Here is a 14,393-nt window from a genome sequence, read left to right on the forward strand (position 1 = left end):
TTCATTGTTCCCTCAATCAATGATTGGAAGCTGTCCAGGCTCTGAGGCAGCAAAGCAGCCCAAACCATGATGCTCCTTCCATCGTGCTTCATAGTTAGGATGAGGTTTTGGTGTTGTTGTGCAGTGCCCTTGTGTATTTCTGCCAAAGAGTTCAACTTTTGCCTTATCTTTCCACACAACACTGTCCAGAAGCATTGTGGAACATCCAGGTGGTGCTTTGCAAACTTGAGACATGCAGCATCTGTTAGAGAGCAGTGGCTTCCTCCATGGTGTCCTTCCATTAACACTATTCTTGTTCAGTGTTTTTCTTAGAGTGGACACACGAACGGAGACTTTAGCAAGCTGTGGAGATTTCTGCATGTCTTTTGCTGTTACCCTTGGGTTCTTTTTCACCTCCTTCAGCATTACTCTTGGTTTGATCTTTCCAGGACACCCACTCCTAGGGAGAGTAGCAACAGTACTGAATTTCTTCCTTATAGACAATTTCTCTTGCCGTAGACTGATGAACACTCAGCTCTTTAGAAATGCTTTCGTAGCCTTTTCCAGCTTCATGCATCTCTACAATTCTTCTTCTAAGGCCCTCTGAAAGTTGTTTTGATCGAGGCATGGTGCACATAAACAAATCTTAAGAGCAATCTCCGTCAGTAATTTTTTTTATTATTATTATATAGAGCAGGGCATCTCTACAAACCACACCTCCAATCTCAGCTCATTGACTGAAACACCCGACTCCAAATAGCTTTAGTGAAACGGCATTACACCAGAGGTTCAGAGACTTTTTTGAACCAAGACTGTGATTGTTTAAATAGTATACGCAGTATTGACAAGTAGTACAATGGTCTGTGTGTTATTTGTTTAGATCAGACCACATATTGTGAATAATTAATGCAGAAAACCAGGTTCACAAACCTCTCCTTGCAACTGTACATTAGGGGAATTTAAGATAAAGTGCAATACTTGTCAAGAGTAAACTCCATCTGCCATTAGAGGTTCATCATGGTACACATCAATTCCAACCTCCTAAACAAACTCAAACTGCAATTCTCCTACAGCAAAAACAGGTCCACCTCCCTGCACGCATCCCCGAAGCATCCGAGACACCCATGTCGGACCACAAGACCATCAGATATAGGAGCAGAATCAGGCCGTTTTGCCATCGAGTCTACTCCAACATGGCTGAACCAATTTTCTTCACAACCCTAATCTCCTGCCTTCTCCCTTCATGCCAACTAAACAAATAGACCCAATAACCTGGCCTCCAAAGCCACCTGTGGCACCAAATTCCAGATTCTCACCACTCTCTGGCTAAAGAAATTCCTCATCTCAGTTGAAAAAGGCCCTTCTATTCTGAGGCTGCCCTCTGGTCTTAGACTCTCCCACCATAGAAAGCATATTCTCCACATCCACTTTATCAAGGGTTTTCAACATTTGATAGGTTTCAATGAGGACACCCCTCATTTTTCTGAATTTGACTTATAAACTATCATTTATTGACAACTCTGCCTTCAATATTAGAATTCCAAGCAAACATCTCCAAATTTCTAGATCTGGGACTCAACAGCTTTTTTTTTTGCAGATGGACCTGTGACTTCCCGACTAACAAACTGCAAACAGGATCAGCAGCAACACCACAACTATCCTCTACGCTATTCTCTCAAAATACTGAGTCCTCAGCTCTCCACTCCAATCCCTACAAGGATGCTCACAACTGCATAGCCAAATTCTCCTCTCAGTTTGCAGATGACACCACCAAATCTCAGCTAACAATGAGTCAGTATACAGGACAGAAATAGAGAGCACAGTAGCATGGTGCCATGGCAATGTTTCCCTCAATTATTAAGAAACCAAGAGCTTGTCATTGATTTCAGGAAAGGTGGTGGTTTACACTTATGGTACTGAGGTTGATCAGATTGCGAGCTTCACATTCTTGGGAATGAACACCACATCCAACCACCACACATGTGCTGGCAAAGGCGGCACAGTAGCTCTGGTACTGCCTCAGGTGGCTTAACAAATTTGGATTGCCCTCTTTTATGCTCAAGTCATATCCCTTTATCATAGGAAGAGTCCTTTATGAATGCATCACAGCTTGGTATGACAACTGCACTTCCCAAGACCACAAGAAATTGCAGTTGTAGGCACAGCTCAGAACAACATTAAAATCAGCTGCCCCCTCCATGGACTCTGTCTATATTTCTCCTTGCCTCAATAAACCAGCGAACATAATCAAAGATCACACCCACACTGAACATTCTCTCTTCTGCCCCCTTCCCATCTGGCAGAAAGATGCAAAAACCTGAAAGCACATACCACCAAGCTAAAGGACAGCTTCTAGTCCACTCATGTAAGAGTCTTGAATGAGCCCTTCATGGCTACCAAGTGTATCTGCCATAGTCACTGATCCCATTTTTTAACCTCTGACTCTATATTTCTAAAATATTGAAATCCTAGAACATTAAGGATGTTTTTTTTTCTCCCTCTCTGTAATGGCCACCCTTACCTTTAACACTTCTAGCATTAAAATACAGTTGAATCTGCTCAATCCATCATTGTCTAGCTCCTGCTTGTCCTTCCTTCCAGAATTGCTGGTCATAGAAACATAGGAAGCCTACAACACAATACAAGCCCTTCGGCCCACAAAGCTGTGCTGCACATGTCCTTACCTTGCAATTTACCTAGGGTTACCCATAGCCCTCCATTCTTCTAAGCTCCATATACCTACCCAGAAGTCTCTTAAACCACCCTATCGTATCCGCCTCCACCACTGTCGCCGGTAGCCCATTCCACGTATTCACTGCTCTCTGCGTAAAAAACATCTCCTCTGTAGATGTCTCCTCTGTACCTACTTCCAAGCACCTTAAAACTGTGCCCTCTCGTGTTAGACATTTCAGCCCTGGGAAAAAGCCTCTGACTATCCACACGATCAATGCCTCTCATCATCTTATACACCTCTATCAGGCCACCTCTCATCCTCCATCGCTCCAAGGAGAAAAGGCCGAGTTCACTCAACCTATTCTCATAAGGCATGCTCCCCAATCCAGGCAACATCCTTGTAAATCTCCTCTGCACCCTTTCTATGGCTTCCACATCCTTCCTATAGGGAGGCGACCAGAACTGCACAGTGGGGTCTGACCAGGGTCCTATATCGCTACCTCTCGGCTCCTAAACTCAATCCCATGATTGATGAAGGCCAATGCACCGTATGCCTTCTTAACCACAGAGTCAACCTGCATAGCAGCTTTGAGTGTCCAATGTTCAGACCCCAAGATCCCTCTGATCCTCCACACTGCCAAGAGTCTTACCATTAGTACTAAATACTGCCATCATATTTGATCTACCAAAATGAACCACCTCACACTTATCTGGGATGAACTCCACCTGCCCTTTTTCAGCCCAGTTTTACTTCCTATCAATGTCCCGCCGTAACCTCTGACAGACCTCCACACTATCGACAACACCCCCAACCTTTGGGCCATCAGCAAGTTTACTAACCCATCCAGGTCATTAATAAAAATCATTAAGAGTAAGGGTCCCAGAACATATCCCTGTGACACACCACTGGTTACCTGCCTCCATGTAGAATAAGACCGTCTACAACCACTCTTTGCCTTCTGTGGGCAAGACAATTCTGGATCCACAAAACAATGTCCCCTTAGATCCCATGCCTCCTTACTTTCTCAATAAGCCTTGCATGGGGTACCTTATCAAATGCCTTGCTGAAATCCATATACATCTACTGCCCAACCTTCATCAACGTGTTTAGTCACATCCTCAAAAAATTCAGTCAGGTTCATAAGGCACAACCTGCCTTTGGCAAAGCCATGCTGACTATTCCTAATCATATTATACGTCTCCAAATGTTCATAAATCCTGCCTCTCAGGATCTTTTCCATCAACTTGCCAACCACTGAAGTAAAACTTACTGGTCTATAATTTCCTGGGCTATCTCTACTCCCTTTCTTGAATAAGGGGACAACATCCACAACCCTCCAATCTTCCGGAACCTCTCCTGTCCCCACTGATGATGCAAAAATGTCATGACATCAACGTTCCTGATGTGCTCTAGTTCCCATAGCCTTCAAATCGAAGTTGCTCAAGGCTCACCCTGAAGTTCGGTCTGTTCGCCAGGAGAGTGCAGTTGTGGGGCAGTGTTATTCTGAGTGGAGCTCTCTGAACACTGATGTTCTGTGCTGGGGCCTCTAATTTGTGATTATGAATGATTTGGACAAAAATCTCAGTCGGCTATGTAAGTTTGCAGACAACAAAGATTGTCAGTTGCAGACAATGAAAGTTGATGAAGAAAACAGCAGGTTATAGCTGAGCTGGAATGTGGTGATTTGTCTATTAGTCACACAAGTACTTATGTGCAGTGAAAATCTTTGTTTTGCATGACATTTTATTGCTGTTAGTGCAATGAGGTGGAACAAGGGAGAGTGATAAAAGAATGCAAATTAAAGGGTCACTGTTACAGAGAAATCACAGAGCAGACAGACAAGGTGCAAGGCCAAAATGGAGAACTTGAAGAAAAGTATCAAACTGGAGTGACACAGATTAAAGATATTACGCAGGTACTAAGGGAGAGTTAATTGGAAACAGTTGCCTTTGGGCAAGTTCCCATCAGCATATAGAGGTTGTTAAAAGACTAAATGCAGAGCATAGGACAGGTCCTCAACTGAATTTAGTCCTCAACTGAATTTACAAGGATGGAAAGCTAAGAGAACACTGGATGTTGAAAGTGGTGGTGACTTTAGTCAAGATAACAGTGTACACAAGGTTCAGGGAACTAAAAATCAATCTAGCCCTTGAGGACTATAAAGAAGCCAGGAAAGAACTTAAGGAAAGAATTAGGAAAGCCAGGGGGGCATGAAAAGTCCTTGACAGGTGTGATTAAAGAGAATTCCACAGCACTATATACATAAATCCAAGATCAAGGATAACTACTGAGAGGGAAAAACCTCACAAGGATAAAAGAGGAGGGGGAGGATGTTAGTGAGGTCTTAAATAAGTACTTTGCTTAGGTATTTATCAAGGTTAGTGAAGGACAGCAAGAGATCAATGTAGAGCATGCTAATACGTCAAGGCATATTGAGATAAAGAAAGATGTGATGTTGAGTCTCTTAAAGAATAAGCGGATGTCCCTACAGCCTAAGGGGATGGATATATCTCTCGTTGTTGAGGCAAGTTAGAATGCTGGAGCCCTGACCAAATTCTTTGCATCACATCTAGTTACAAGCAAAGTCCCAAGTAACTGATGTTGTTCTGTTGGTCAAGGAGGAAAATAGCGACAATCCTGGAAACTAAAGACCGCTGAGTCTCACGTCAGTTATAGGAAAGCTATTGGAAAGGATTCTTTGGGAATAGGATTGATAAGCATTTGGAAAACCATGGCCTATTTAGAGAGAGCTGTGAATACTGGCTACATAAATAGTAGAAAGGCATTTGACATGGTCCCTGATGAAAGGCTCATCAGAAGATTAAGGCACATGGTGAGTTGGGAGTTACCATTTTGGATTTAGAATTGGATTGCCCATAGATGACAAAGGGTAGTAATTGAAAGGACTCATTCTGGTTGGAGGTCAATAACAAGCGGTGTTCCACTGGGATCCGTACTGAGACTTCTGCTGTTTGGGATATAAATATCTTGATAAACAAAAATGACCTGGATGAAAATGTGGATGGGTGAGATAGTTCGGTTCAGACAATACAAATATCAGAGGATACAGCAGAATATTGATCTGTTAGAGACGAGTGAAAAATGGCAAACAGTGGCCAAATTTATGTTGCACTTTGGAACATCAAATGTAAAGAGACAGCACACTGTTAATAAGAGACACTTAAGTTTTGATGCAGAGCTGGATCTTGGAGTCCAAGTCTACAGCTCCCTGAAGATAGCTGCAGATGTTGATAAAGTAATAAAAGCTTCCATCTGGAGTTCAAAAATCAAGAAGTTATGTTGCAGCTTTATAACACTGTTTGATCAAACCTGGAGTGTTGCATTCAGTTCTGGTTGCCGCATTATAGGATGGATATGGAGGCATTGAAGAGGTTGCAGAAGAGGTTTATCAGGATGTTTTCTGGATTAAAGAGCAAATACCACAAGGAGGTTGGACAAACAGTTTGTTTTCTCCAGAGCAGCAGAGACTGAGAGGAGATCTGACAGAAGTTTCTAAGATTATGAGAGGCATAGATATTAGACAGCTGACATCTTTATCCCTAGAGTGTCTAAAGCTAGAAGGCATGCATTTCAAGTGAGCCTAAGTTCAAAGGGAATGTACAAAGCAATTTCCACCCACACACATGCACAGACGGGATGGTGGTAGAGGCAAATACTAAAGTGGCATTCGGGAGGCTTAGATAGGCGCATGAATGCATACAGAATGGAGGGTTATGGACAGAGTGCAGACAGAAGGAATTAGCTTCGTTAGTCAATTAATTACTACAATTAGTAGTCCAGCACAACACTACGGGTTGAATGGCCTGTTCCGGTTCTGAGTAGTTGTGTATCCCATGTTCTTTGATTCCACACATGCCTTCAATACCATACATTCCTCATGGCTGGGGGGAGGGGGGGAGAATCCATTCCATGTAGGATGGCACTTCCATTGTATCCTGGATAATGGACTATCTGACTGGCAGACCAGAGTATGTGCAGCTTCAGAGCTGTGTGTCAGACATGCAGCACTGGAACTCCACAGGGGACCGTACTGGCTCCCTTCCTGTTTACCCTGTATACCTCGGGCCTCAGATACACCACTGAGTCACGCCATCTGCAGAAACTCTCTGATGACTCAATAATACTTGGGTGTATAAAGGGAGGATGAACACAGGGCCCTGGTCAAATGGTACAAGCTAAATCATCAACAGCTCTATCAGATCCTGACAGACTTTAAGGAGATTAAGCCTGCATTGTTCCCTGTTATTATTGATGATGAGGACCTACAAGTAATTGGATGACAGTCTTGAGTGCAACAGCAACAGAGGCTGTGTACAAGGAGGACCAGAGTCACCTCTACTTCTTGAGGAGACTGAGGTCCTTTGGAGTATGCAGGTCTCTCCTTCACATGTTCTACCAGTCTGTTGTCACCTGTACAACTTTCTATGCAGTAGTGGGCCGGGGCAATGGCATCAACACAGGTGATGCCAACAGGTTCAATAAACTGACTAGAAAGGCTGGCACGAGGAATTCTGCAGGTGCTGGAAATTCAAGCAACACACATCAAGGTTGCTGGTGAACGCAGCAGGCCAGGCAGCATCTCTAGGAAGAGGAAAGCAACACATCATCAAAAGTTCTGACAAAGGGTCTCGGCCTGAAACGTCGACTGTACCTCTTCCTAGACATGCTGCCTGGCCTGCTGCGTTCACCAGCAACTTACGTGTGTTGCTAGAAATGCTGGCTCTGTTATTGGAGTCAAATTGGAAACACTGGAGGATGTGGTAGAACAAAGAACCCTACGGAAAATCCTGGCAATACTGGACAATGCTTCTCATCCTCTTCATGCTGCCTTGACTGAACAGAGGAGCACTTTTAGTAATAGACCAAGACAACTGCGCTACCCCAAAGAGCGATATGTGAGGTCATTCTTGTCCTCGGCCATTAGGCTCTATCATGAGTCAACCTATAGCTGGGGAAGTGACGACCCCCTCCTGTTAGACTGTTGAGGATCACTTTTTTTTATTCCTTCTTACTTCTCTTCTAATATTTGTATTTCTTTGCACTTAGACTATAAGACGCAGGAGCAGAATTCGGCCATTCAGTCCATCGAGTCTGCTCCACCATTTCACCACAGCTGTTCCCGGATATCACTCAACCCCATAGACCTGCCTTCTCGCCATATCCTTTGATGCCCTGACCAATCAGGAAAACGATCAACTTCCTCCTTAAATATACTCATGGACTTGGCCTCCACTGCAATCTGTGGCAGTGCATTCCATCCTCCTTGTTACTTCCTCGAAGAACTAAGATTTGTGAGGCACGATTTCCCTTCACAGAAACCATGCTGACTTCCACTTATTTCATCATTAGTCTCCAAGTATCTAAATTTCATCCTTAATAATAGACCTCACTTTCCCAACCTGAGGGTAGGCTAACTAGCCTGTAATTTCTTTTCCTTGGCCTTCTTCCCTTCTTGAAGAGTGGAGTGCCATTTGTAATTTTCCAGTCCTCCAGGGCCACACCAAAAATCAAGTGTTTCTTGAAAGATCATTACCAATGCACAAGTTATCTCTTCAGCAACCTCTCTCAGAACTCTGGGATATAGTCCATCTGGGCCAGGTGACTTATCCATCTTCAGAACTTTGAGTTTGCATAGCCCTTTTTCCTTTGTAATAGCAATGCCACTTACAGACCTCTGACAACCTGTTAGTGTATTCACAGTGAAGGCTGATGCAAAGTACCCATTAAGATCATCTGCCATTTCTTTGTCCCCCATTACTACCTCACCAGCATCATTTTCCAGTGGTCCAATATCAGCTCTTTACATAACTGAAAAAACTTTTGATATCCTGCTTTATATTATTGTCTAGTTAGCCCTCATTATCAGTGAGGTATATCCTTATCAGACCTCATATTTCATGTTTTCCCTTGTGATGGCTTTTCTCATTGCCTTGTTGGACTTGACAAGCTTCCCAATCATCGAACTTACCACTCACTTTTGACACCTTGTGTCCCCTTTCCTTGGCTTTTATACAGTCCTTAACTTCCCTTGTCAGCCACAGTTGCCCACCCCTGCCATGTTGAGAACTACTACTTCTATGAGACACACCTATCCTGTGCCTTGTGAACTATTCCCAGAAACTTCAGCCATCTCTGCTCTGTCATCATTCCCACCAGTGTCCTCCTCCAATCCACCTGGGAAGCTCCCCTCCTGTGCCTCTGTAATTCCCTTTATTCCATTGTGATACTGATACGTGTGACTTACAAATTGCAGTATGAATTCAATCATTTTATGATCACTGCCTTATAAGGCTCCTTTACATTAAGCTCCATAATAAGATCTGGGTTATTACACAACACCCAATTCAAGACAGCCTTCCCCCGAGTAGGCTCAAGCACAAGCTGCTCTTAAAGGCCATCTCGTAGGCATTCAACAAATTCCCTCTCTTGCGATCCGACACCAACCTAATTTTCCCAATCCCCTTGCATATTGAACTCCCCCCCCCCCATTACAATTGTGTCATTACCCTTATTACTTGCCTTTTCCAGCTCCCTTTGCAATCTCAACCTCACATCTTGGCTACTATTAAGACCTATATATGATTCCCATAATAGATTCTTTTCTCCTTGCAGTTTCTTAACTCCACCCACAAAGATTCAACATTCTATGACCTCTTTCTAAAGATGTAATTCCATTTCTAACCAACAGAGCCACACTACCTCCTTTGCCTTCCTGCCTGTCCTTCCAATACAAAGTATATCCTTTGATGTTAAGCACCCAACTATGGTCTTCTTTCAGTCGCAACTCTGAAGCCCAGAATGTCATAATGACCAATCTTCAACAGCGCCACTAGTTCGTCCACCTTATTGCAAATGCTATGTGCATTTAAATACAGCACCTTCAGTCCTGCATTCTTTGCCCTTTTGAATTTTGCCTGTGGTACAATTTAACTCTTTGCTGTCTGCATTTGTACCCAATCATTGGCTTGTCCTTCCTTACATTCATGTTACATCCATCACCTACTTGTAAACCTCCTCGCTCATCCTCAGCTGGTTTCCATCCCACTGCCACGTTATCTTACACCACTCCCAACAGCTCTAGTAAACCAGCCCACAAGAATATTGGTCCTCAAGTGCAACCCGTCTCTTTTGTACAGGTTCCACTTACCCCAGAAGAGGCTCCAATTAGTCAGAAATCTGAATCACTCCCCCCCGCTCCAATTCTTCAGCCACGCATTTATCTGCCACCTCAATCTATTCCTATCCTCACTGTCGCGTGGCACAGGCAGCAATCCCGAGATTACTACCCTTGAGATCCTGCTTCTCAGCTTTCTTCCCAACTCCCTTTATTCTTTTTTCAGGACCTCCTTCCTTTTTCTACCCCTATCGTTGGTATTAGTATGTACCACGATATCTGGCTGCTTACCCTACCTTTTCAGGAAACATCGCAGAGCTTGGCACCCAGGAGGCAAACTACCATCCATGTCTCTTTTTGGATCCACAGAATCGCCTACCTGTCCCCCTAACTATAGAGTCCCCTAGTACTGCTGCCATCCTCTCCAGTTCCCTACCCTTCTGAGCCACAGGGCCAGACTCAGTGCCAGAAGCATGGCCGCTGTTCCTTCCGCCAGATAAGTCATTCTCCACACACCCACCCCTGTGGGGAGCTTTCCACTATCTAACATTCTCCCTTCCCTTTCCTGACAGTCATCCATTTATCTGATACTTGTAGCCTTGGGGTGACTACCTCACTGTAGCTCCTGGCTATCACCTCTTCACTTTCTCTAACAAGCCAAAGATTGAGCCGCAGGTCCAGTTCTATAACAGTTAGTCTCTAAGGAGCTGAATCTCAATGCACCTGGTGCAGATAAGGCCAGAGAGGCTGGTAGTCTCCTGGAAATCCCACATCTCACACACAGAACAGAACACTGGCCATGTAGACATACCCCCTATTCTCTCGTGTTAACTAAGCAAGTAATAAGAAACAAGAAATTAACTTACCCACTTACCTTGCCTCAGCTGAAGCCCTTGTACTGCTACTGTGACACTATAATTTCCTTTGGGATCAATAAAGTATCTACTTATCTGGATAGCTTCTAAGATATCAACTCAAGAGTCAGGCTTCCTTTAAAAGCCTTTGCCCTGGTCATTCTTTCTTAGATTCCAGTTCTGGCCCCAACATTGTATCAGCATCCTAAACAATGCCAACTGCAATTGGCTTACAAAATCTGCAGATGACAAGGCAAGCCCTAAAAAAAAATCATGTGATTCAAGACCACAATTGCTGCCTACACCTCAGAGATTCATTTGCAGGAATTCAAGACCAGGACAGAGACCAGAGATGGGCATGGGCAGGAGTAAGGAACTGATCAATATAAACACAGCACTCTGCACACAAATTAACAGTGATACATTGTCTTAAGCAAAGATTTAGAATGCAGCTTGTAATATGAGCAGTATTTTTCTAGGGTTAAATTCTATGCAAATATACACATTTGGTCACTTCTCATGAGGTTCATGCTTAGACATGGTGGTCATCTTGAGGAAGGTCGAAACAGATTGGATGAACATCAGAATAGGGCATCGTATTAAATCACAAACTGTGACAAGGTAGATGCAGATAAGTCATTGTTCTGCCAAGGAAAAATTGTATACCCAAAGGCACAGAAAAAATCTCATGAGCCAGAGTGTATTTGAATCTTTGTAATTACAGAACCACTCACTTGATGCCAAGAAATTTATTTGTACCAATATCAAAGCAGACAAGCCATCGATCAGACCAAGACTCCAAAGTTGAACAAGTCACTCCCAGTGCAGGCAAGCTTGTAAAACTCTCAATTTTTACTGAGTTTTTTTAAAACTCTCATCGGAACTGGAGTTTCAAATAGAAGGGGGAAATTGAGAGGAATAATAGATCAATACCCTCAATCTTCACACATCTGTCATGGAGAAAATAAACTATCTGTCCCCATTATAATTCTGCATAACTCAACTCTAAACCTCCCCAACTCCAAGAAAAATAAACCCAGTCTAGCCAGCGCCTCCTCATAAGTGAAATGCTCCATTTTAAGAAACATCCTGATGAATCTCTTGGGAGTCCTCAACATTGACTCTAGATTCCATGAAGTCTCCACGGCATTCAAATAGACACAGGCAAAGAAAATTCTTCATCACCACCAGTTCTTCCTCAATTAAACAGAACATTATACAATAGTACAGCCCCTTCGGCCCACAATGTTGGGCCAACCTTATAACCTATTCTAAAAATCTATCTAATGCTACCCTCCTCATAGGCACCTGGATGATAGAAAACTGGAGAGCAATCTAATAACACACATCAAAGTTGCCGGTGAACGCAGCAGGCCAAGCAGCATCTATAGGAAGAGGCGCAGTCGACGTTTCAGGCCGAGACCCTTCGTCAGGACTAACTGAAGGAAGAGTGAGTAAGGGATTTGAAAAAGCATCTGCAGAATTCCTGTTGTTTGAGCAATCTAATAAGAGTTTCTAACACACCCACCCCTAATGCATCTCTCCCTCTACCACCACCAGCAGCACAATCTGCAGACCAACCACTATAAAAACTTACCTCTGATAACCCTCAATACTTCCCTCCAATCATCTTACATTTATGCCCATTTCCATTCTGGGAAAACATCTCTGGCTATCCACTCATGCCTCATCACCTTGTACACCTCAATCAAGTCACCTCTCATCCTCCTTCGCTCCAAAGAGAAAAGCCCTAACTCACTCAATCGTAAGACATACTCGCGAATCCATGCCTGGTAAATATCCTCCGCACACTAAAGCTTCTACACCCTTCCTACAATGAGCTGACCAGAATTGAACACAATATTCCATGTCTAACCTGGGTTTTATAGCACTGTAACATCACCTCATGGCCCCTGAACTCCATCCACCAACTAATGAAGGACAACGCACCATACACTCTATCAACCTGCATGGCAAATTTGAAGATAAGATGTTAAATGATACCACACTATCACTGCAGATTTTAATCCTGGAACTGTCTGCCAAGCAACTGTGTCAAGGTAACTTCAACAGAAGGACCACAGCTGTTCAAGGCTCACCACCAACTTGGTATTTAAAGAGGAGTAAGAAATAATGGCTATGCCAGCAATATCCACACTCTAGGAATTAAATGCAGCAGTAGCAGAGTATACCAGCTTCCTCCATCAGCAATACAGCCTATAAAAGGTAGACCAGGGTCCTCAATCCTCAAGATACCTCGATCTCTTACACAGATTCCCTACTGGCAAAATGAACATAGCATGCAGCAATGAAGCATCTTCAAAAACCTACCAGCATCATCTGTAACGTGGGGCTTCCCAAGGGTTCCAGCATCTATTGGATTGAACAAAGAGCACCATGACTGTAAAGGGCAATAAATGGCCTCACTCACCTACCTGCATAAGACATACTGTACAAGCCATCGAGTCAAGACCAAGAACTCCTTTCAATCAATCAAGCTCCAATCAATGCCCTTACTAAAGATGCCACAAAGTTAACACCTTCACCATCGTTTATATAGTGAATTCAAATCGAGCTGAATAATAGACCCAAAACTGAATTGCAATGTCACACAAACAGGTTTAGAGCAGACCCATTTGTAAAGCAAAAGCCAGTATCCTCCCCAAGATCAATTGTCAGCGCGCTGTACACCACTCATAAACATCAGCAAGCCCAGCTTCTTCCTGCTGCTCTCCAGCAGATCTCCCTCTCCCGTCCATCCACTTCACCCTTCCCAATCTTTCATCTCTATTCTGAGTCAACCCCACAGAACACATAAAGGTACAGGCCCTCCAGTCCGTGACGTTGTGTAAACCTTTTAACTTACTCTAACATCAATTTAACCCTCCCTCCCCAGTAACCCTTTATTTTTCTATCATCCATGCACCTATCTAAGAGCCTCTTAAATGGCCCGAATAACTCCCCACCTTCCGCCCCTCCCCCACCCCTCAATCCCGCTGCCCCCTCCCTCCTTGCCCCAACCCTCTCCCCTCGATCCCGCTCCTCTCCCTTCCCACCCCACCCCTCGATCCCGCTGCCCCCTCCCCACCCCTCTCCTTGATCACACTCCCCACTCCTTACCTCCCCCAACCCTCTCCCCTCCCCTCGATCACACTCCCTCCTCCCAACCCTCTCCATCTCCCCGTCGCCCTCCACCCTCTATTGTCTACCTCCTCCCAGTGCCCCCCTACCTCCCTACCCCCTCCCCAGGTCCCACTGCCCTATTCCGCCCACACTCCCCCCCCCCGGCCGACTTCAGGCGGAGACAGAGGCGCCGACCTCGTGGTTGCACACGAGCTATACGAGGGTCTCGTGTTTGACACCACATTTTTCCGCTCCCGCTACCACCCTGTTCAGGACAGGCCCGGCGCCTCGATCCGCCCCAGAAGCCGACTACCGACCGCGGCCGCCGTTACCTGAGGAAAGCTAGCCAGCGACGCCATCCACCCGCCGAGCCCACTATCGCGAGACTCATGCATCCCACTCCCGCGAGATATCGACCGTACACCGGCATAGCGGAGCAAAGGATCTCGCGAGAGGTGTGCCGTGCCGTTCACTCACGTGGGACGAAGCCCCGCTCTCCGCCATCTTGTGGGGCTCCGGGCAGGGCTGCAGTCAGACGGCCGCTGTGCCTTCTCAAAATTCATTAATCAGTTAATATCAAGATAGCTAACATCATATATTTTGAAATAAATTGTGTCATTTGTCATAA

General features: G+C 44.6%; 1 protein-coding gene across 2 annotated transcripts in view; it reads right to left on the reverse strand.

Annotated features, from left to right (window-relative positions):
* LOC134344617 (poly(U)-binding-splicing factor PUF60-like) overlaps positions 1-14,175 on the reverse strand; it is a 67,407-nt gene extending 53,232 nt beyond the window's left edge. The window contains exons 1-2 of one of the 2 annotated variants that reach the window (XM_063044737.1): positions 14,098-14,175; positions 12,974-13,015 (exon numbers count right to left, since the gene is read on the reverse strand). In XM_063044737.1, coding sequence (XP_062900807.1) covers positions 12,974-13,015; positions 14,098-14,160 — 105 coding nt within the window. In that variant the 5' untranslated portion in view covers positions 14,161-14,175. The remainder of the gene's footprint in view (positions 1-12,973; positions 13,016-14,097) is intronic. The other variant, XM_063044738.1, reaches the window with a different exon arrangement.
* Between the last annotated feature and the right edge of the window lie 218 nt (positions 14,176-14,393).

The sequence above is a fragment of the Mobula hypostoma genome, chromosome 3 (assembly GCF_963921235.1).
Source record: "Mobula hypostoma chromosome 3, sMobHyp1.1, whole genome shotgun sequence".
NCBI lineage: Eukaryota > Metazoa > Chordata > Chondrichthyes > Myliobatiformes > Myliobatidae > Mobula > Mobula hypostoma.